Here is a 23,548-nt window from a genome sequence, read left to right on the forward strand (position 1 = left end):
CCAGCAGAAAAACAGCAGATCAATATCTTTATCACAGCAAAGTCTTTGCCAATGCTGCTGCATGTGTTTATTTTTAATTATTATTATTATGTCGCACACGTGTTATTATTGAAATACATTGGTGGAAATGCGTTGGATTCGGTATAAAAGCTCTATAACAGCTGCTTAAAGTGGAGGCAGGCACGTTGAGGGTTTTTTTTGGTGGTGGTGGACCTGGTGAGAAAAATAAGTCAAGATTCAGCTGCGTTTATTGAGCTTTGTTGAAATAAAACCTAGGAAAGAGGAGGGAATGTGAAATACGCATGAGCGTCGATGGACACGCAGCTTTACGCACCATTTATTGGAGTTTATCATCCACGTTAACAGACACACTGGCCTCGTCTTCATGATGATATAACAGCGACTGAACTCAAGTTAGATTTCCGCCTCTTTCAGAGTCATACATATTTAAACAAAATAACATATCTTTATGCTTGTTCCCGTCATTCTCTGAAGGTCGTGAACTTTATACAACTTTTGTTTACAAGATGTCCCGTTCTAGTGAACGCGTAGAACTGAAATCATGTTGCACACAACAGGCGCAATGTATCTGCTTTATAAAGTAGATTACACAATACGAATAGTACAAATAATACAAATAAGGAAGCATTTACGAAAACAAGGTTCATTCCGTTTAACAGAATGGCTAAAACAACAGGACCATCGTGCGGATTTTAACGAAATTTAGGCCGTTTTATAAACATGTGAATTGTTCTTCGTCTATTAGTTTGAATTTATATTCACCGACTGTCAGTGAAATCTCCCGCATACGAACTACGATGTCAATCAACAAGATTCTGATTTTAAAAAAAAGTTTATTTCACACTTTCAATATGAAAAAGCATAGATTCATTTAAAAACAAATGAAATAAAATAAAGTGATATCAAGATGTGTAATTAGGGCTAACACGGCTATACACAACATATTTAGCTTGTTGTGTTGTGTTAAAGGGACAAAATGTAGATTATTTTAAATAAAGGTTTAGGATGAATAATTGTAAAGCAAAGGCTTAAAAATAATATTTCTCTCTTTTAACCACCTGCAGAGCTCAGATGTTACCAACATTCATCACCAATACACACCAGCATGTGAATTATTTAGACGCTGCAACGAGCTCATTAATGCATGTTTACTACACATGGGTGCTATAACACTAACACCTACTAACTAGAACTAGAACTAAACAGGTGTTTGTAGCCAAATGAATAACCTGCAAAAATCGGTCACATCAAAAATTGTATATTTTAAAGCATTTTAATAAAAGTACACAGACCTGTGTTAATAAAATAACATCACAAACAGAGAGAGAGAAAGAAATAGATTTTGCATGTGAACGAAGAAAAAATAAATTCTTACAAAGCGGATCCCCCGCAGCTCCGCATCTTCACCAGACTTCTAAAAAATAATAATAATAATAAAAAGGTGGTTTCTGCGGATGTCTGGTGGAGTCTCTGCTGAACTCTTCAAACTTTAGTTTAGTTCCCGTGAACCCAAACACGTGCAGTTTTCTGTGTTCGTGTCTTTCTAAACATAATTCAAACAACCAATAATGCTTTCTTCATTTTTAAACGTCTAATGGATATTTAACGTTTTCAAACTTAAGAAGTTTAGCGTGTGTACGACTGGTGTTACTGATGCATTCAGTGTTGTTTAATGTGCATGTTCAATAGCAAAGGTTAGTTAAGATTTTTATATAGAATCCTCAAAGTCCTCACGTTATGTATGAAGTAATACAACAAAGAAAATAAAGTTTTAAATTTAAATTTGAAGTCGTTTTTCAGCACAAACTCACTTCTGCACTTTTGTCCTTAAATATTGATAATAATCTTGATAATGTGAACTGAAAGAGCAGCAGGTCATGCAGCAGCTACAACTAACCTTAACGTATTCTTTCTTCATCTGCACACACAGACTGATGTCTATGTCCCGTGGTCCTGTCCTATTCAACTATTTGTATTGTTGCCTGCATGTGTTATTTACTGTATTATGAATTATTTAGAATTAGTTGCTGCCAGTTTAATCAAAAATCTCACTGATTTCACTGATTAAAATGTTGTTTCCGTGTCATCATGGAAACGTTGTGAATTCTAATAAAAAATGCATTTTGTAACTGAAATGTTCTCAGCTCAAACATTTCTATTAATGCAATATATAAACAACATTGATGTTTTCTATGCAAAAAAGTATAAAACAACAAAGGAATCCACGCTGGAGTGAGATCACCGGAAATAAATCTAGATAGAAGAAAACATTTATAGATAGATTTCAGTCTCTCATACTTTTGATTAGCTAACCAAATAATGTTAATGTGTGTGATTTTACATATCACTTTGAATGAAATTTCTAACTTATAAATATGAAAAAAGAAACACAAGTAAAAAGTTACACATTGTGTACCTTCAGTCCAGTACAGTGACTGCAGTAAAATGGCAACACAAGAGCAGCAGAGTCCTAAAACTATGCTGGATGTCAAAAACAGGTGTTTTCTCGCAGCTGCGGGACGGATTTGGGTCTCGTTTGAAAGTTGACACAGTCACGGTGCAGCACGGAGTGTCTCCAAAAAGTTAAAAGGATCAGTTAGTTTCTGCTCTTTAAACAGAACAGACTTCCTGCTGTGTTCTGCTGCATGTAGACCAGTTCATCTTGAAATAAACCCAAATTCTATGAAGACTTTCACATCAATCTGAAAATGTTGATATTTTATTATTATTTTAATCTCGCATGAAAATATATTTTGTGTAGCGGCGTAGTCCGCCACCAAGTGTTGCTGCTGTGAACTGACAGAAGACGCGAGAGGTAACAAAGCTCAAACATACACACAACTTTATTCATTTTGGACATTTAAAAAATACAAATCACACACACAGAAGACAGATATCAACAAACAAACTGCTACATTCTTCAAACAGTTAACTATTGAGCGTTTCACTTTTACACTAAGATAAAACAAAGCACACTTTGACATATTACTCGCAAGCAAACATCAAATAAATCCAATAAATAAATCCAATCTGTACGACACCGACAGCTTGTGGTTGACTATGTGGGGAAATTACACACAGAATAACTTTGCTTTAAGGCCGATGTATTCAATGGGGCATAAGAAATAAAACAAAATAAAACAAAATGTTGATCTACACAGAGGAAATGTCATGATTTTGCAGCCAGACCATGGCACAAATGTAAATGAATCAGAGCTGTCAGGCAGTTTTAATTCCTTTACAAGTGATCGTGCCTTTCAACTCTGATCTGCACTCGTACCGTGACGAGAGCGATGGGACGGAGAGTCAGATACACCTGTTAAAGGCATGCCGGTGGACGGTTTAACCCTGGAGAGACGACAAACAAGCAGCCGGTCCATGTGTTAGTCTGGTGGGTACGGTGTGCAGGAGATGGTAAAACACCACCGGGTTTCTGAGATAAATGAGAAGTAGGACGGTGAAATGAAAGGCACTTAGCGTCGCATGTGTGTTTCTGAAAGGCTTCATGAATTCAAACAAAAGAAACACCTAGGTCCTGCTGAACCAGCTGCAGCTGGTTTTATTAAAGGAAAAGCCACCAAAATACTTAAATGCACAATTTAATGATTGTTTTCTTGATTAGCTGATTAATAGTTTGGTCTGTCCAACAGAGAATACAGACAAATGTTCAAGGTGATGCATTAAAATGTCTTGTTTTGTCGGATTAAAAATAAAATATCAAATTTGAATTAAGATTTGACATTTGCAAAGCTGGAACCAGAGAAAATTTCTCATTTTGGCTTGAAGAATAAATCACTAATTGATTATCAGAAACGCAGCAGATTCATTTCTTTGTAGCTTGACACGAATTAATCGACTAGTTATAACAGTTTAACATCCTTAACAGCGGCTTGTTTGGTCGTACATTTCTTTAATTCTATGGAAAGAGGCAAAACACAACATGTCGTGACATATTTTGCAGCTCAACAACAAAGAAGTTTGGGAGCAGAGATTTAGACACTAAACATCAGATTTTAGTGTCAGATCCTCAACATAAAAGACAAAGTGCTTCTTTCTGGATGCAACATTTTACACAAATGTTTCATAATCATGCGGGGAGATCCAGTGATACAGTGTAAGTGTGCCTGACGTTGGGTTTTCCCCTTAACTGGAGAAATGTGACCACACTGCAGCAGCCTTCAGTCTGGAGGAGTTTTACCGACAGTGGTCTGCAGTGCCCCCTTCTGGTAAAACAGAGACATTACAGGCACAACATTGCTAAGCAGTTAATAAACTCTTTTCCCTTTATGTGCAGATATATATTCCTTCCCGTCGGTCATTTTTAAGCTACTTACTGAATAACAGAGCCCTTGTTTACTCCCTCGCCTATAAATTCATGTGGGATTCAGTTTGCACAAGAGGCAGAGAAAAGGGATTCAAAGAGTGCTGCTGCCCTCTGGAGGTTCAGTGAGGAGAACACAGATTACCAACATCATAGTGACAAAAAGAAGACCGGGGAGGAAATGGACAAACTGCTCAGATGCTGTCGATGATGTGAAAGTTGCAGCGGAGGAATGTTTTTGTATGTAAATGTTCTCAGGACACAAACATCCATCATTTCCTCTGAGGTCCAACACTGAACACTGTGTGTACATCACGTGGCACTAAATCATTTGTGTGTTCTCTTTTCTTTCCTATTTGGTGTTAATTTTGGTGTGTGTACGCTTCTATGATGGCAAGTGTGCGTGCGTTGGTGTATCTGTGCACTGAGCTCCGGCTTCAGTCGAATCCCTGCCAGTCGCTCTGTTCAGAGTCGTACTCCAACTCCACCCCGATGCAGCGGACTCCCTCCAGCAGCATGGGGGTGCCTTGGTGACGATCTAGAGAGGCGGCAGAGACGGAGAGACAAATGAAGTCCGTTTACAAGACAGTACAAATGTGTAACACATGTTCACGTGTTTCTTAAAGGACAACTGTGAGTTTTCTTAATATAAAAAGCATTTGTGGAGACAAGGCGACGGTTACGGCAACACATTCCATTTGAATCGGTTGTGGTTGGATTGGTTGAACGGCCACTTCATTTCAAATGAAAGGTCACAAAGACACGTCACAAACTGCAGGAATATAATCAAGGCATTGTGTGCACAGCTTAGGAGAAACAGCTGATCCTTTTCCCCTCGACCCCCTCCGAACTGGAAGTATCCACCTTTGAACCCTCAAAGTGGGACAGTTGAACTCACAAAGCTTAATCCTTCACCTCAGGGTCTTGCACACTATACATTTTATTAATTACTCATTTAAAAAAAGTACTTATAACCATCATGGTTGCAACAAAAGGCAATTATCAGTATCAATTCATAATTTCTGATTTCTTCACTGCTCCTTGGATACCACAACAGTTAGCCTAACATCCAGCAAGTGACGTGATCGCTGACGTACCCGCAGCACTGAAATGTTATACGAGACACATTCAGCCTCAGTGGTGCAGCTCAGAGTAACAGCAGAGGCAGAGCTTAATCCTCTGGTCGCCATCCAGGCCTCAATTACACACAGACATCTGGACAGATGTTCAGGCCACGCTTTGTGAGTCAAAATAAACACTCGCCACCAACACAACCCACCATATATCCTCTAGCACACATCTGCATCCACACACACACACAATAGCTCCACTATATTTACTCCGGCACTAATGGAAACACGCGTACGCCCTCTTTACCTAATTCTCCATCTGCTGACGGGATAGCCAGCGTCTATTTCCGTCTCACTGACACCGATTTAAGCGGATGCAGCTTTGACACTTTATAAAACACCAAGGATTTGATATTCCCCTTCTAGCACTGAAAAGATCTTCTGCACAATTTTTGTTGTACAGATTTAAAACAAAATGTGTTTTATTCTACGTATGTAAACTAAATTTAGCTTTCTATTTTTATGGGCTGTTCGGGATTAATTTGGGATTTAGTGACAAGTGCAGTCAAAGTGACTCAGACCCAGAGTACAGAGTCACCAGCAGGAGGCAGCAGCACACAAGTAAATAAAAAAAAGGTTTAAGTTCAACTTTCATTTTCTCATTTACAAGATCAGACAATGAGAGCATTTCCATTGCCTCAACATGTCCACGGAGACACTCACAGCTAACGGTGCAACCGTCATATGAGAGCAGTGCAGAGCGGCAAACGTGCACGCTCACATGCACGCTCGCATGCACGAACAACACACACACAGGGAGAGCGACTTCATTCTCTGCTCAGGTCACATTACTCAACTGTGATTTTTCACAATATTTGTCAGATTAACTGATTGTGACAATAATTGTTAGTTGCAGGTTTACTACAAAGACACAATGGGAAGTACAACGTTGACTTTTAACAGCAAAAGCTACTATTTTAATGTTGTGGTGTTTCCACTCAGGTTTTCATGTGCAAATTGAAATTGTGCATAAAAACAGGTGGATGGAAACACACATCAAAAGCTCATCTCCGAGCTACGGTGCATTGCAAAGATTGTTATCACTTATAATAAAGTGAAGTAGCCTCACCCATGACTCTGGCTTGAACTTTCACTTTCACACAGACGTCCTCGTTGGTCTCGCTCAGCAGCAGCACCTCCTCACACAGAACTCCCTCCTGCTGGGCCATGTACTCACATGTCACCTTCAGACCTCCTGGGAAACACAAAGAGAGAGAAGAAGAAGAAGAAGAAGAGGGATCGAATGGATTTCATCACACACACATAACACACTCTGTATTTGTCTCTCTGCGTGAGGCGATGTTTTGAATATGAACCAGACTGACAATCATGTGGTCAAGAGAACACAGTGATGGGAAAATGAATTAACACAGCCGACTGATGAGTCAACAGTCACGAATATATTAAACACACACACACACACACACACACACACACACACACATACACACACTCACACCTGCTGCTGTTAACATCAGCTGGCACACATACACAGCTCCAGACACAGAGTGTGATATAAAGGGTGTGATAGAGAGCTGGAAGTAAAGGTCAGTAACCTGCTTCAGTTACAGGCGTTTAGTGGCACGACTCCCAGAAACATTAGAAGATCACCTTTGGTCCAAATTAGCAGGTTTAGTGGTGAAGGAGGGGGGGGGGGGGGGTCCAGTTAAGACTCACACACACACTCTAGTTTTCTGTTTCATATCTGTTGTTCGAGTCTACCCCCCTCTGACAGCACGACGAGGGACAGGAATTCAAGACAAATGCAGAAAAGTGTTTTTGAAAGCGAGTTTTGTTTTCGTGATTCCTCAGAGACGGATTGCTGAGCTGACGCTGTCTCAACTGTCCGTTCCTGTAATCCTCAGCCATCTGGTCCTCCACCCAGCCTGTAACAATACTTGCAAAGTATTTCACAATCAGGTCCGCCCGCAAACATGATCAGACACACACTAAACTTGTCTTTGTATCGTCCTCCACTCTAAATGAATGTTGCATAGTATGTCACTTCAGGGACCATTATTGTGATCAGGCACTTTGTGAGCTCTGTTTGCAGACTGCAGACAACATTCTCAGAGGAGAAGTTTGACGGCAAATTAGAACAAAGATCTGACAAAAACCTATCTGCAAGTATCTGCAATACGATTTATCTGTCAATTTCTGACCTTTAAACCCTCGACTATTTCTTAATTTGCACCCCAGACTGCAAAAGTTCAGATGGCAGAAGCTCCGAGTTGATGAAAGTCAGCGAAGCACCGGCCTTCATTAGCAGTTTTCATACGTAAAGCCACAAACTGGGTCAGAGAGGCCAGCGAACTTGGCTCCCTGTCGGTTTACCTCCAACAAAGCTGCAATATACACGTCAGTGTTCGCTCAAAGTCTGGTCTGCAATAACCGAAACCACTTCAACTATAACAAACTCTACCAAAGGAATGGTGGTTCTTCAGGGTAGCTTGATAAATATTGTGATAAAACTGTTAATCATGATATTTTGTGTAACCAGTGCTAATTGGGGAATACTGAGAAAAGATTAAGAGGAGATCCTTGTTTCTTCCTGACATTTTCGGCAGTGTTCTTCCCATTTTAATAAGATGCACACTCTGCTGTATGTTCACCCTCACCCTCTGGTGCCGGCGTGATGTCGGTGATCCGGAGGTGTGGGCTGGGTACTGGTGCCGGACACACGTCCTTCCCCAGAGCTGGGACCTCGGGCAAGGTGAAGACTATTTCATAGCGGTGCTGAGTCTTCAGGAAGCCAACCTGCAGCGAGGGAGAGAGAGAGATATTTGTTCAAAGGGAAAGAGTTAAATTAAGATTTAGTCTTTCTCTCTGCCACAAACTTTTGACTAACCCGCCTATAACATAAGGAGAGGGATTTATAGTGAGGGCAACAGGCTGTTGGTTGACCACACAGTGCATCGTGTAAGTCTATTACAGCTCAATACATACAGGATTAGTTTCTATGAGGAACATGGATACGTCATTCTCACAAGCAATACACTGTTGTGTTGAGATTTCCTCGAAGGAGTCCTCTAAATCATTAGCTATTGCTTTGGTGATCTTAACCCCCCTCACCTCCGCCAAAGTAGCCCGACCACCTGGGTTTCAAATCAACTCTAAATACTTCCACTAATACTAATCCCACGCGAATAGGTGTGTCAGTAATTCAAGATCTTAATCGTATTCACGGTTACACCTTCTACAGCAGTTTGGAGGCTGAAGCAGAGACTCTCCAGAAAGCTGCCAGCATGGAAGTTGTGCATGGATTTTATGATTTACGGAGCCAAAGTAGGGCCAGTTGAGGGGTCAGATTGGGTTTCCAGAGGCATCTGTCTTGCTATTTTGACAATAGATTGATCGTTTAAGTCATTGTTCAAGAAAGAACTGCCAGATCCTCATCATACTATGATTTCAGCTTCTCCAATCTGAGAATCTTCTGCTTTCTTTCTTCTCTGTTTTACGAACTGCACATCTTAAGGGTTGATCCAACTAAACAAGTAATTTAAAGCGTCATCGAAAAAACAGACGGATTAATCGACAATAAAAATAATAATCGTTCGTTGAAGGTTATTTTCCAAAGTACAGAAAGCACCCTAAACTATTCAATTTGAAGGGATTTGTAGCCACAAAATGGTTTGTTCTTTAACTGATTAGTTGATCAACAGAAAATTAAACAATTCATTAAATGTTTCAGTCATTTAATAAGCAAAAAACACCAAACATCATCTTGTTTCAGTTGCTCAAATCCTGTTTTTTCTGATTTATATCAGTGAACTTTGAATATCCTTGGGTTTTCAGACTGCTGATCGGACAAAACAAGCAATTCAAAGACTTGCCTTTGGATCTGAGAACTAGTGACGGGCATCTTTTGCTATTTTCTGACATTTTACATACTGTAAGTCCCAGCGCCTATACAATATACAAATAGAAATAACATAAATCAAGAAGAAAGAAATTAAAATCAGGTTCCAAATGATTATATAACACTCCGTGGTGTCTCCTGTTGCTGCTGCATAGAGCACAATTCACACCTTGTCAATTCCTACCATCCATATGCAAAATGTAAAAGGAGGCGAGAAGGAAGTGAGAGGAAGAGCAACAGACAGGTAGAGAGAGAGAGAGAGAGAGAGAGAGAGAGAGAGAGAGAGAGAGAGAGCGAGAGGGACGTGATGTAGAGGTAGCTGCCGAACATTTGGCAAAGAGAAAGATTCATGAGGGGATCTTCACAGAGAGGAGTGAAGAAAGCCTCACAGAGGAGTCAGGATAAAAAAATAAAGACACAGCGAGTGAGAGATGGAGACCGCAGGGAAGTGCATGCAAGGACAGATAAGCCTAACACCCCTCCAGCTAGAGCAGCAAACTGCAGCTTCAGCCCCACACGACCTCTGGTTAAAGCAGCAGAGCAGAGGCTGCAAACAGCGTGACGTGAGGCGCGAGAGAGGGAAACACTGCCGAGAAAAACAACAATCATTGTGTGAGCGTGGTCCCACGCATGTCCAGACACTGAGATCTGCCTCTGAATAATTCATTCAATATGGAATTTCATGCTGCAGATTTCGGCCCAAATAGGGAAAGCTGCTTCAAAAGATGTGAGAACGAATACGAAACATTTTAGTTAGTAAGCAGGTCTAGTTTACGAGGGCAGCAACATGTCATTTCCAAAGATGTGCTGTGTGCAACACTGGGAGTGGGACTTAACCAGAGACACAAACCACTCATCTTTCATCCAGAACAATGGGGCAATTCTTTACTCAACTTGAGGGGAAATACCACACATTTTATGAACTTATATGTCCAGTTCACCAAGACGAGGCAGTCAGTGAACATGCAACAGTCTTTATTGGCTAGAAACTGTAGATCCTTACATGTAAAATGGGAGGAAAAACCTGACAATCCTCCACTGACAGTGAATGGGGCACCAGCTGTAAGATATTTAAACACACCGGAGTTACTGAACAACTTGCAGAGTTACTGTGGTATGTAAACGTTTCAGCCTGGTTTCTGTCAGTGCTCTCATTATGCACACGCGGCATCTTTCCAGTGGAACAAACTATACACAAACACTGACTTGATTAACTTGTTGTCGGGAACCTGTTAGCAAGCAGTTGTCTTTGGACACATCCAGAGGATATGAAGCAGAATGATCATTCAATTTGGAGTCACCGCTGAGTCACGTGACAGTTCTCTGTGGGTTCGTCACCACGAGCTTCACCTTATTTTCAACATCAAAATAGTGATTATTCTTTGTTTAAAGCTGCGCTAAGCACCAGGATCAATGTCCCTCCTCGGCAGTGTTTCCTGAAGGCAGCACACACGTCCTTAGTAGTCAGTAACCCTCACTGTAATCTGGTTACTCAGTAATATGATTGAAGGTAATGTGCATGTAAACCTACAGGGAAAAAAAAGGTTAATAAACAACGACATCTCCCTGAGAAACAAAAAGCAAAAAACATGCAATTGCTTTTGTCGTCCTAGGAAATCTGCTAAACCCCCTAAACACACATAACACACATCATTTGAATTGGTCTGTGCAGCAACACTTCTCCAGCTGATCTCTGCCGCACTGACAGCTGCTCATTTCCATCTCCCGCTTCGCCGTCTCAACATCGACACGGACCGTGTTGTTTCCACGAGACACCGGCCTGCATCGACATGCAGACTTTGTGAAATTCCAATCACCTACGTCAAAACTTGTGCTCATACAGCTGTTGTATGCATGCGCACACTCAAACCCACACACTCCACCTCTTTGGTCTGTACAACTCCCCCGGACATTTCCATAGCAACACCTCCACCCCCATCAGCTCCACCATGAGCCATGACGCCGGGCTGACGAGTACTCCGTGCCCACTCTCCGGCACACTTAAAGAGCTTTGAGAAACACACTCACACAAGCGGGCTGCGCTGCGAAGGTCACAGCCAAGTTTGTAGCCCATCCACACGTGCACACGCGGCGCTTTTAGGCAAAGTGATTTGGCAGTGAATTAGTTTCAAAGCTTGGGAAGGATTCGCTACAGTGAGCGTGAACAGAACTTTCCTTTTGGGATTCTTGTACAACTGAGAAATAGTAGAAGAAGAAGAACCTGAACACTTTCTGAATGTTGTTGGTGTCTGTTAAGGCAGATAAACAATCCAAGTTTAAGAAGAAAGAAAGAAATATAAAATGGTGGAAAGTAATGTCTGAGGGGTTGAATTTATCAACAAAAGTGAAAAGAGATTAAAAAAAAAGGAGAACAAAGAACACTCAAGTTAATTATAGGACACTATCTGACTGCAGAAAATGTGAGCTACTTGAGATGCACTTGGTTTTGTGTGCCAGCCACTCAAAGTAAAACAAACCCATAAATTGAAATCCATAAATCATGTGGTCGGCCCTCTTTTCTCAACCCTTTAAATCTGTGCTTTTGAATTGTTGGAGCTACTATTCATCTTAATATTTGACACTTTAGTGTCCTCATCAAACATCTACAATCATTGCAGCCACGCCAGCAGCTCCGTGAGCCTCGGCAATGACTCGAGCTAATTGCTAACATCAGCGCAGCACATCAGTTATTACAATTCAACCTGAATGAGCGTCTGTGCTAAATGTCCTGGTAATTCATTCAATAGTCAATAAGACATTTCACTCAAAAACACAAATGTCAACCTAATGGAGGTTCTGAAGTCTGAAATATCTCAACAATGACTTTGGTGATTCCCAGTTTCGTGTCCCGTGTTTCAATCCGGCCGAGGATCTTTGCTGCAAAGTATCCCTCGTGTTTCTCCCTATATGTTCACTACTGATAATGGTGCAATGGTGAATGTGTCGTCACAGCAATACTAATTGATAGAGAAAAAGCCACAAGGAACTGCTACTAGGACAACCTCCAAGAAATAAATGAGCTACTGTATGTTTTAAATGAGCAGTTAGAAGGAACATGTTTCATCTTTGTAACCCTTCGTTAGCGTCCCGATCATCAGCAGCTTTAATGTTAATGAAGTCTGCACTGAAACAAGTGAACAGTGACTGATCTGAAGTGAAGTTTTCTACTGGCTCCTGCAGTTCTTCGGAGCCCTCGGGCACCTTCTGTTGTCGTTGCCTGGCTCCTGAGTGGAGCTCCCCCAGGGTTTAAGAGCCGACAGCAGAGAACGGATGAGGAGTCCGATATCATTGCTCTGTGCCTTTATAGCCGACAAGAGAAGATTAACGGTGATGAGAAAAAGGCTTTAATCTTCTCCTGGATGTTTCACAGATAAAGCCCATCGATGCTCGCAGAAACTGAGGGCACACTAGATCAAACGGTTACATTCTAATATTATACTCACCGCTGGAGAGACATGCCACCGGGGGAAGTCGAGCCCCTAATCGTGACAAGTACAACACTTTCAGGGCCATTGGGCTTTATGATGTTTTTCTTTTTAAAGGAAAACTTAATAATGACTTTGAATGAGCGATGGTAAGAAATCCGTTTACATCTTTACTACTGTAGCTTACTTTTTATTTACATTGATACACAACCTTCTATAAGACTCACAGTCTTCATCTTACCTGCTTCTGTTTGCCTCCATGTTATATACAGTCTGTCAGGTGTTATAATGGCATCTTGTTATTGTGAATCTGATCCACAAAGATATCATCACCCTGGCAGGAACATTGACTTGGACTTGGATTAAGTGATCAGTCGTACATGGTGTCCATGAAGCAGATGGGGACTGAATAATGTCTGGAGGCTGGGCGGGCAGACGACTACTCCAGAACACTTTTAGATCCAAGCGAGCGTGTGATGCTGCCAGCTGATAACTGAGAGGATAATTATCTAGTACCGATAAACATGTCCAGTATTTTAGTGAAGATTCCTAGAAACTAAATTGATTCAAGCCAGATCATCATGAGATTGCAACATTTGCTGCATTTATAGAAGCACAGCACACATGTCACAATAATTAGATTATATAGATTATATATTATAACCTCTTATCTGAATGTTCACAAACATGTAAACCTGGAATCTGAGAAACATTGAAACTCAATTAAGAAACTAAATCAAATGAAAACATTTGAAGAGATCTCACTCGCCCACTGTAGCCGTCAACTGTCGAGTTCAAACACACCTTCACCATGAAGTTGCCGTCATCCTCGGGAGTCACCATGACTATGGAGTCGTGCAGCTTCTCGTCGAAGTGAACGTGTGATGGGGGTCCGGCGGCGGGGGGTTCCTCCGAGAAGCGCACGCCTCCTCCTGCCTTCGCGCAACCTGAATGAGAGGGAAGAAACCGGCGAAGGTCGGACGTGAACAAACACACTCACACGGGATCCTTTTAAAAAAGGAGAAAGGACGCGTTACACCGCCCAAGTCGACTCCTTCCAGTGACATTATAGAGTGTAGAGCACTTTGCAGAGGCAATCGCTCAAACCTGCTATGGTAGTCGAAAAGCTCAGGTAGCTGCGATGGCCTGAAAAACACACACAAGCACTTATCTATACACACACATACAGTCCATCGTTTAGTGTTGCAGGACTGAAGGTCAGGGAAAGGGAAAAGAGAGTTCAAAAGGCCAAATAATAGAAGAAAAAAGGCATCTTTAAAAATAAAGATGCCTTTTACATCAATCATTCACTATGGTGGACTTGCTAGCAAATACAATGTGCCATCAATCTTCCCTTTTCAATGAAATCACACCACAGAGTCCTCTATGCCAGTCTCCACAGGATCCCAGTGTTTAAATAAAGGAGCTGAAGACGTTTAGGCTTACAAGCTAAACACATGATTTCCCTTTAGGTTCCAGTGCTCTCCGATGACACCGACACACACACACACTGATATTTATTGTTCTCCTGCCCAGGAATTCTCTCCCTGTGTGAGAGAATGGAAAAGCGTGTTTCTCCAAATAAACCTCCTCCTCCTCCTCCCAGAAACAATCATTCTCTTTGACAACAAACACTTTGTCTGAATTTCTGCTCAAAGGGTCCTGGGTCTGATTATAAAGCATACATTTCCCAGACGAGACTAAAACATGTTCAGAAGAAGCGATGCATATCATTTGCTGCATTAACATAACATTTGCATGGTTGTTGTCCTTTTTATGGGACTCATCCATCACTTAAACTTGAATACCATCCAGTTCCCAAAGAAACTCTTAAAAAATGGCTGTGGCAGCGTCTGTGTGTACGTGTGCAAATTTGACTCTCAGATTACTGAATGAATAAAACAGGATACACTTTATTGTCCACAAAGGGAACTTTTGCTTTGGATATAGTGCAGCACACAGCTTAAAACAACACAGTGCAGTGGTACACCACAAAATATTACACATGCTCTGAGAGATGAAAGATATAAAAACAAAGGCGTTATAAAACCAGGAGTTATAAAAGCCATAAACCCATAATAACAAAAACTAAATTCAACAGCGCCTCTGTCGTAAGAACTATAAAAGCAAAGATTAACTTGTTTTCTTGTTGAGTGGTGTTATGGAGTTATAGAGCTAGAATCACATGTCTAAGGCTACATCCACACTACTACGTTTCTCTTCTAAAATGCATATCTTTTGCTACATTTACACCTCGCGTCCACACTACTCTGAAGTTTTAAAAACCCCAAAAAATGGAGGCGTTTGAAAACGCTTCCGATGCCGTGTTTGTTTGAAACCCCCGGGGGTTGCATTGTATTGCGGACGGCAGAACCTTTGAATACCATGACGTAGACACCCGCGTTCGCTACTCGATTGGGTCTTAGCAGTCACTACGTTAATGTTCTGTTAATTCCACGTAGATAACGGATTACAGGCGTCGCCGATGTTGCTGTCTACACTAGCAGCTGTTGTGCAGGACTTTTCTTTTCTCATCAATGCTTATTTTGTTCTGCACAACTATTGTGAAGTTCACCAAGAAACTGTAAACGAACAAAATCATAAATGCTCTCCAGTGCGATGGCAGAGCTACAAGTGTGAGAACAGACGACACCGGAACCGGTGTTTTCTGTAACTAAGCAATAAATCTACTTCCTGTTTAAACCGGCACCCACATGCCCAGTGCACGTGGATAGTCATGTGATACTCATCGTCAGCCGTGGTGGTACGGACGGAAATCATTTCTAAAACGGTGCCGGATCGCCAGTGTGGACGGAGATTGTTTTCGTTTTAAAACCCCGCTTTCAAACAAAAACATCAATGTGGATGGAGCCTCAATCACAAACACTCTCTCTCTCTCTCTGGGTTTCTTTTATCCATCCTTCCAATTATTCTTGATTTATTCAAGAACTTCAAAAGGTGCTCCAATCAGCAATATGGCCACCCGGCCTGAGCTTTGTTTTGTCGCCAGTATTGCTGATTGCCAACTCTATCAACAGAGCATAGACTTGAGCAGCTTCTACCTAAAAATAAAAATGTACTACTCACAGGGTGTTAAAACGAACAAACGAGGGATTCTTTTGTTTTATTTAACACTGCCTTCATAACAAGGCTGGTGCACAGCAGAGGGTTTTTCTATTGTCGTTTTTCTCATTTAAAAACAGAGAGATGACGGCATTTGGGTAGATTTTATTCTTCTTTTCCAATAAAAAGCTTCTCCCTCTCTTCTCTGAACCACAAATACTCCTTTAAGTCAAACACACGATTTTTGTCAAAAGAGGATAATTTGACTTTCTCTGCAAAGCCAAAACAAGTCAAGGTGAAATCTGTGCCATCTGTTTGAATTGTTAAGATAACAGAGCCTGATAATAATGCAACATTAATCCTGAAGATTAAACCGAAAGCAACATAATGAATTTCTTATTCAAAAAAAAAACACAGCACACAAAGCTTTCATTTAATTACACATCGCTGGAACAATCCTGCCGCTCAGAAGATCCCCTGTATGACGAGATGTTGTTCATATTATACATATTATAGTTGATCATACCTCAATGCTTGAAAGTTTCAAATGTATTTTTGTTAATACTGAAGAGCCACTTAAGTAGTCCACTGTGTATAATTGCACCAATGACTTTAAATTGAATTCATGTGCTGAATAATGTCTTTGCATTACGTGAAGCACGGGCCATTACTGCTCCACTGCCATTACACTTTTATAAAGACTCATATTGGAGATTAGAAATCCTTGCTATCAGCAATCTGGGTCACAATAATGAGTTCAGGAGTTACATAATGTTCCATATGTGCAGAATGGTGTGTGTGTGTGCGTGTGTGTGTGTGTGTGTGTTGTTTAATATGTAAAGCTGTATCAACAAAAGATAGGGCAGTCTGCACAACACCTTGCAATATTAACAATATCCCGTGGTGGTAGTTCTGATTCAAGATATACAAGTGTAATATCACGAGAGTCTCCCCAATACAGATAAAGGTTGACAAGATTCAGGGAAAGTTAATATCTGAAAATGAGTTTTCTCTATGACAATATGCCTTCTATTCATATATTCAAGTTAAAGATTATTAATGGGTCTTTTCCAATTTAAGATTTCCACCATTTTACTAAAGTGATATTTATTTACGACTTTGGGGTTAAGTATCTAACATTTAACAACTAAGAACATTGCAACATTTTATCAACTGGGGACAGTTTAAAGACTGACGTTTATATCATTGTACATTTTATATCTTTGGGGTTTTAATCTTTCCAACAGCTCAAAGTTAAGTATGTATGAGACACGCAGAATTTAATTATTCCCTATGCATATGCAAGTATATATTACTGATGACTGAATCAAGAGACCAAGACTCACGCGCATCAAGACGGGACCTGTTATTTAAGGTCACCGCTCCTGCAATAAGAGGCTTTTAGTATGAACCCTAGAAGTGCATACAAAAGGGCTCCATTACTGTAATTACTTTCACATATTACGCTTAATAATGGCGGGCTTTCATACTGTATGCCAGGAGCAGTTAGAGTTGAGAAAGGGTTCATTATACCCTTTCATTTGTAATAATGAGTCTAACTGAACTTCCTCTCCAAAGTGAGAATCCGTTCAAGAAATATAAACTACTGAGCCAAAACCATCAGTGGCATTAATGTAATACTCACACTTTAGCTCTGCTAACATGTGAAGCGTATTTACAGACCAAGCATACATGCCTCAAATCATACATTAGTCGGCCTTATCGGGATAGATTCCCCTAAAACGCCAACAAGTCATTGAACTGCACAGAGTTTACACCGCTGTGTAATGTGTGCAGTATCACCTGCCTCAGTCTGGGCCGTCTCTATTGTCACCATATGGTTATCAATTTGTGAGGCAGCTGGCGGCAACGTTGTTTGCAGAGGAAAAACATATCTGTCACGGGCACGTTTTACTGCATCACTTTAACGTTTACTCCTTCAGCTCTTTTTACCGTAGCAAATATTTAATGTACTTGCACGTATAAAAACAGCCTCAAAGCAGCAGTAGAGCTCTGGGCCAAGCCTCTGTGTCAGGCTCATTATCACAATACGTAGATCTGTTGCTTTATAGAAGGGTCGGATAATCTCAGACACACACACACACACACACACACTTACCCTCTCAGTAGTAGCAGCAGACCCATAATCAGACAGATGCATGTGCACACACAAATAAACATGCACACGTGTACGTGCATGAGACCCCACTGAACTGGCTTATTTCAGATTAATCTCCATCTACTTCCTTCCACTAATCTGTCTGTCAGTGTATCTGCCTCTGCTCTGCGAGCCTATCAGCCCTCTTCCCCGAACTCTTTCTCTATTACCAAGATGTCAGTACACTACAAATAAAACCCACAATCTGCATGTTTGTACAGGAAAAGTGGCAAAAATCCGCACCACATTTAGTTTCAATCAATGCATTGTTTGCAGGCTGAACTCGTTCGCTCCTCCCTAAAACACCACCGCCTGCAATTGATCAGCTCTGTCGTGTTCTTCCCAAAAAGCACCATGGCCAGCCAAGCTTCCTTCCTGTTTTGATAACCTTGAGTCATCTTTCCTCCCGCTGTGAATCTCAAGCGTCTCCATCTGCTGAAAACATTAATAAATAAACACACCTGGGACTCGAGAAGACAAATTAAATTATCTTTTAAGTACGCTGCTTGCCAGCCTCACAGTTAGATCGAACAAATCCATCTTTGTCTGCATTTCTTCTTTTGCATCTCTTCTCTTTGCCACTGCTTCCACAGAGCCTGGGATTTCTTGTCAGTATTAACACAAATATATGTTGGTGACGACACCCGTACAGTATAGCCGGATTTTAAAAAGCTAAGAAAATTAGCTTTACTAAATAACTACATTAGTGTCAATAAAGTCTGAATTTAAAAAAAAAGGTTCTTCCGAGACCCTTGCCTATTGTTAAAGTGTCCTAAAGACACAAGACCAAGACTACACAATAAAAGCTCCAGAGCTCTTACATGTAAAAACACATTTATCTTCCCAAAGGTGGCAACACTTTCCTACCTCTCCCCTTCAACAACAAACACTCCTCCTGTGACATTTCAGTCCACCCCAGACACATGAAAAGTACCTACAGGAAGTCAATAGAGAGGCTCACTTTGCATCGCCATTCATTCAGTGACCTTCTGGAAGAGAACAAAGGCCTGCAGAGTGGTGCTTGAAGACAACAAATACCCATACTCCACTGGAGAGGAGATGAAGCATATTCACGGTGGTAATTAAAACGCGATGAGTCATCTGCAGCTCTTTACCCGGTCTTCTTCTCTTTCAGTGTTTGTAACTGACTCTCCTGCTTTTGAGGAAATGAAATTGCTGGCCTTCTCCAAAAAAAATCTGTCGCCAAGCTGCTGACACAGACTCGCCAGTATATCAACACACACGTTTCCCCAGAAACCCAGCCGCGAGAACAAACTGATTGTGAATTTAAATCCAATTGATTATCCTTCATACAATGCCCCCAGGACGCCTTACAGGTGAAGAGGTCAATGCGGGTATCTCAATCGCAATATATTAATTCTGTCTTCCTGTTTTTTTCAATGCAGAGGAAAGATTACCGGAAGTGTAATTTGCCGACAGCAGATTATAGGATACAGCTACAAGCATCGTGATAGTAAGAGAGCGTATGTAAACAGGAAGTTGCATACAGTACACTTCAATGTGGTTTCCTGTTCTATATGCACCTACATTTTTGTATTTTGCGAATCATTGCTATCAGAAAAAGAAATACAAATGAGGATAAGGTGTTTTGATTCTGATCCACTTTCAAATCAAAGAGCAGAGATGGAACAATGAAATGGAGAAGAGACAGTAGACTGGGTTTCTTTCTGTTAATTAACTGGGCATGTTAAGACCTCCCTCACTTCCCCAAAGATGAATTCATGCAATTCATTTAGCAGCTTGTTGCCACACAATTGAATTAAACAACAGAAACATGAAACTTGATCGTGAGACAGTGGGTTAGCCTACATTTCACATATCAACTAACGGTTGTCCCGTTTGCCTCAAAGCGGTATCTACCATTTAAAATGCTTTCCACCGCTTCCCAAAGTTGTAGAAAAACACTTTGTGCTACTGAAAGACTCGGGAGAAGTGCCTTAAAACGTGAAACGTCGGTGTACATAACAGCAATTACAGCAGGCAAAGAAGGCAATAATAACAACTCACTCTTCTTTGCAGCGGCCATGTCACAGGAATTGGTCCGGTACCGACACACTTGGACACGCACCGTCACAGCGTTGTCATCTCAGCAGTCTGACCTCAGAACAACCCTGCAAAACCAGTTAGGACGGAGGAGACAATGAGCGAGAAGCATTTAGCAATAGGAAGAAAGCTGGAGACAGAAAGAAACGGCCGATGATTAGATCTACAAAAGAGCACTGGAAGATAAGGAGGACGGTAAAGGTTGAGCAGGAGAGCAAAATGAAACGGCGACATAACGGCTCGGCCACATTAAGCTTCCCGGGGTGTTTCTCTTTCTAGATGCATGACCCCAGGTTAGCCTGTATTTCAGCTGAGAGCACAGCTGTGCTGCACTAGTCAGTCCAGGAGTACCACAGACTCCAAGCAGAGACCTCAATTAAAGGAAAACAACAGAACAGTTTGAGAGGATTACCTCGGGGCTGCTGCTGCTGCTGCTGCTGCTGTCGGCTTCGCACAGATGGAAAATGTTCATCGCATCTCTGGGAGGTGCTTTGTATAAATATCGTAATAAAAGCAGGAAAGAAAAGTAATCTACAGCCACAATAATAGTCAAGAGAGCAGCTTTTCAGGCATGATGGATGTTACACAACAGCAACCAACCCGTGTTCCGTCTGACAATATTCTCCAAAGCTGTGACTTTACATAGTATCATATAACAAGTGAAAGCTTTACATGAACACTAATAACAGTATTTTATCCTGGCGTCCCCACACACCTGTGCTGGCTGCTGCTGGGTGACTGTTTATATACAGTATCTGTACTGTGGGGGCTTTTGAGTGTTGTTTTTCGAATCAGAACCAGAGCAGCCAGCAACTGAAGATTTTTTTTTATCTCACACTTAATGCCAAGCTATACCTGATCCCAGCACCGATAGCGTGACAGGCTCATGTATGCAGTCATGTGACACACATTTTATATTTTTTGTAGTCTTGGTCAAGGCAATCGTAATTCAATCTGGACACATACAAAATATGATGCTGCTTATCTGACAACAGCCTTCGAAATGGTCTTCTTTTTTTTAAATACCAACTGTGCCAAGTCCGACCTTCTTCTTAGAAATCTGGGAGACCAGGATGAATCAGCTGCGGTTTGCACTTCCTACTTTTAACGCAGTGAGGCTGGGGATGGAGATGCAGCTAGCCAGGATCCAGAGGTTTTGCTTTCCATGGGCGTGAAGGGTGTCACATCACGGAACAGAAAGATGTCACATCCACTAAGAATAAGTCGAATGATCCACTTTTAACAATAGGAAATATAGCAGTGCCTGTTTTGGGTGCCTAAATGGGTCGCTATGATTAGAAAACCACTGGTGAGACATTAATGCACCTTTGGGAACAGCAGGGTGACACCAGTATGTCTGATTGGAAGGAATCAGCTCTTCTGACGTTGCTGTTACAATGTCAAGGTGTTCCCAGAGCTCTGCAGTACTTTGGTGAGTACAAAGGTATCATAATCCATAAATATGATGGCCACACTTACAAAAACATAACCAACGTTGTAATAAGCCGGAATTATCCTTTAAATTGATCATTTTCTCCAAGCTCCCCCTGCAGTGCTGCCGAGTTGTTCATTTGCAAGACTGGTTCCTTCTACACTAATCTTCAAAGGGTGTGAGCACTGAACTTAATTTACATGCATGACCACCTTATCTAAATCCTCAAGCACAACCAGGCTTTGCCTCTGACAGCTCTCCCTCAGCTCTGCGCCACAGTTGACAAACTAAAATTGCAGATGCCACAGAGAGCAGCAACAGGTACCCAATCTCCTGCATTGCATTTTGTTATTTGGGAAAGTGATTTGATCTTCTCCGTGGGAAACGGGCACATGCTGGAGTGACAGCAAACATAACATTCACTATAAAGTTCAGTAGCAATGGTGCCTCATTGTAGCCAACTAACATCTTTCATTTGCATCAATTTAACCTAATTACAAGGCATTCTACTTTGTTCACTCTTAATTGTGCATGTATTATTAAAAAATAAAGTTGAAATTAATTTAATTGAAAAAAATGTACCTTTAAATCACTAACGCAGTTTAGATTAACACATCATAACACAACAGGACTGTGACTGAAACATAAATATAGCGTTACGTTATGAGTTACTTTGGTCAAATTAACAGTAACGTTACCTAATCTCAAATCCATTGTTATTGTTCTTTAAAATAAAATAAGATAATCCTTTATTAGTCCCGCAGCTGGGAAATTTACAGGATTACAGCAGCATATATAGTGCATATATCTACTTTTGGATATATATTTATATTGTACATAGTAGTTAAATGTTTATGCTTACCTCTGTTCTACTTTGTTGTCTCTAATGTCCTTGTTTTTATTCATTTTTTTATTTTTTTCATGTTTATTTGTATATTCTATGAGAGCAACGAGAAAACCGGAGTCAAATACCTTGTATGCGTATGCATAGATGGCCAATAAAGCTGATTCTGATTCTAATTCTAACTCTAATTCTGATTCTGATTCTAATCAGTCTACATAGCAGGAACAGTGTTTGGCACACATATAAACGCACTGTGCAGCTGGTAGGCTGCAGCAGCCAGACACTGACTGATATTTCATTAACTGCTGCCGCAGGAACATAAACATATACACGTTAGCTGTCCCAACAGGTGAGTCCTGTCCATGCTCGGTGATGACAATTCCCCTGAAAAGTTGTCGCGTTAACACAAACTGTCAGATTTCTTTTTGGTTTGTTTTCAAGCTTACCTTACTTTAATTCACTGTAGAGGCGGCACGCGCACATCTAACTGTACAGATAACCGAGATCTTCGTAAGTCTGGCTGTAGACGTGTTGCTGGGTCCGAGGGAAGTCCAGCTAGATCCACCAGCAGCTCACAACAACAAGACCTCTCTTTCCTCGTGCGTCTTTTCTCCGCTGCACTTTCTCGATTGTCAATTTCCGCATTTGATCACGTGGATTGGTCGTGGCTCCTCGCGTGCTGCTTACTTACAGCTTACAACCCGGTTTTTCACTGATTTAAAATATATATATAACAGACAGCCGAGACAACTGCACCGATCCTCTCTACTGTCTACTCTGCTTTGCTGAGAAGCGAAGATCAAAGCTGTTGTAATGCAGCCTATCTCTCCATCTGTAACCAGCAGTGATCTATTGTAGTTGAATGGCGCCATCTACTGGTGCTTTGTTGCATGATATCAGACACAATTGTCAGCTCGTTACACCTCAGAAAGGTCTGGACCCCAGGCATAGGGATCTGCATATGACGAGTGAAATTAAGATGATGTGCTCTTTCTAAAATACAAATTTAAACCAGTTGTTTCCTAAAATGTAAATAGACATCTGAATATGAATACTGTACATAACCACCCACTCCATGTTTACCCATTCAATATGTATTAATTTGCAGTATTTATATTGTTTACAATACATTTGAATTTGAGGACCTTTACTTGAAACTGATTATTTTTTGGATTGATGTATTGCTGCATTAATTAAAAGCCAAAAGGATCTGAGTACTTCTTGTGTGTAT

At 41.0% G+C, this 23,548-nt stretch overlaps 1 protein-coding gene across 2 annotated transcripts; it reads right to left on the reverse strand.

Moving 5' to 3' along the window:
• Window positions 1-2,846: 2,846 nt before the first annotated feature.
• Window positions 2,847-23,085, reverse strand: adisspb (adipose secreted signaling protein b). 2 transcript variants are annotated; one of them, XM_076092583.1, is made up of 6 exons: window positions 22,769-23,085; window positions 20,006-20,109; window positions 13,561-13,703; window positions 8,091-8,229; window positions 6,542-6,667; window positions 2,847-4,880 (listed from the first exon to the last, which is right to left on the reverse strand). In XM_076092583.1, the coding sequence occupies exons 2-6, from the start codon at window positions 20,022-20,024 to the stop codon at window positions 4,780-4,782; spliced, it is 528 nt and encodes a 175-aa protein (XP_075948698.1). In that variant the 5' UTR covers window positions 20,025-20,109; window positions 22,769-23,085; the 3' UTR covers window positions 2,847-4,779. The 2 variants fall into 2 exon arrangements, with proteins under 2 accessions (XP_075948698.1, XP_075948696.1); XM_076092581.1 differs by having other exon boundaries at window positions 22,764-23,085.
• Window positions 23,086-23,548: the final 463 nt, after the last annotated feature.

The sequence above is a fragment of the Anarhichas minor genome, unplaced genomic scaffold (assembly GCF_050575085.1).
Source record: "Anarhichas minor isolate MPS153535 unplaced genomic scaffold, ASM5057508v1 ptg000016l, whole genome shotgun sequence".
Classification (NCBI taxonomy): domain Eukaryota; kingdom Metazoa; phylum Chordata; class Actinopteri; order Perciformes; family Anarhichadidae; genus Anarhichas; species Anarhichas minor.

What these genes read in the sequence shown, in the direction of transcription:
- adisspb (XM_076092583.1), bottom strand. An exon ending in ACGGCAACTTCATGGTGAAG is followed by an intron (nt 8,230 to 13,560) that starts GTGTGTTTGAAC and finishes CCCTCGCTGCAG; the next exon opens with GTTGGCTTCCTGAAGACTCA. An exon ending in CATCACGCCGGCACCAGAGG is followed by an intron (nt 6,668 to 8,090) that starts GTGAGGGTGAAC and finishes TGTGTTTCCCAG; the next exon opens with GAGGTCTGAAGGTGACATGT.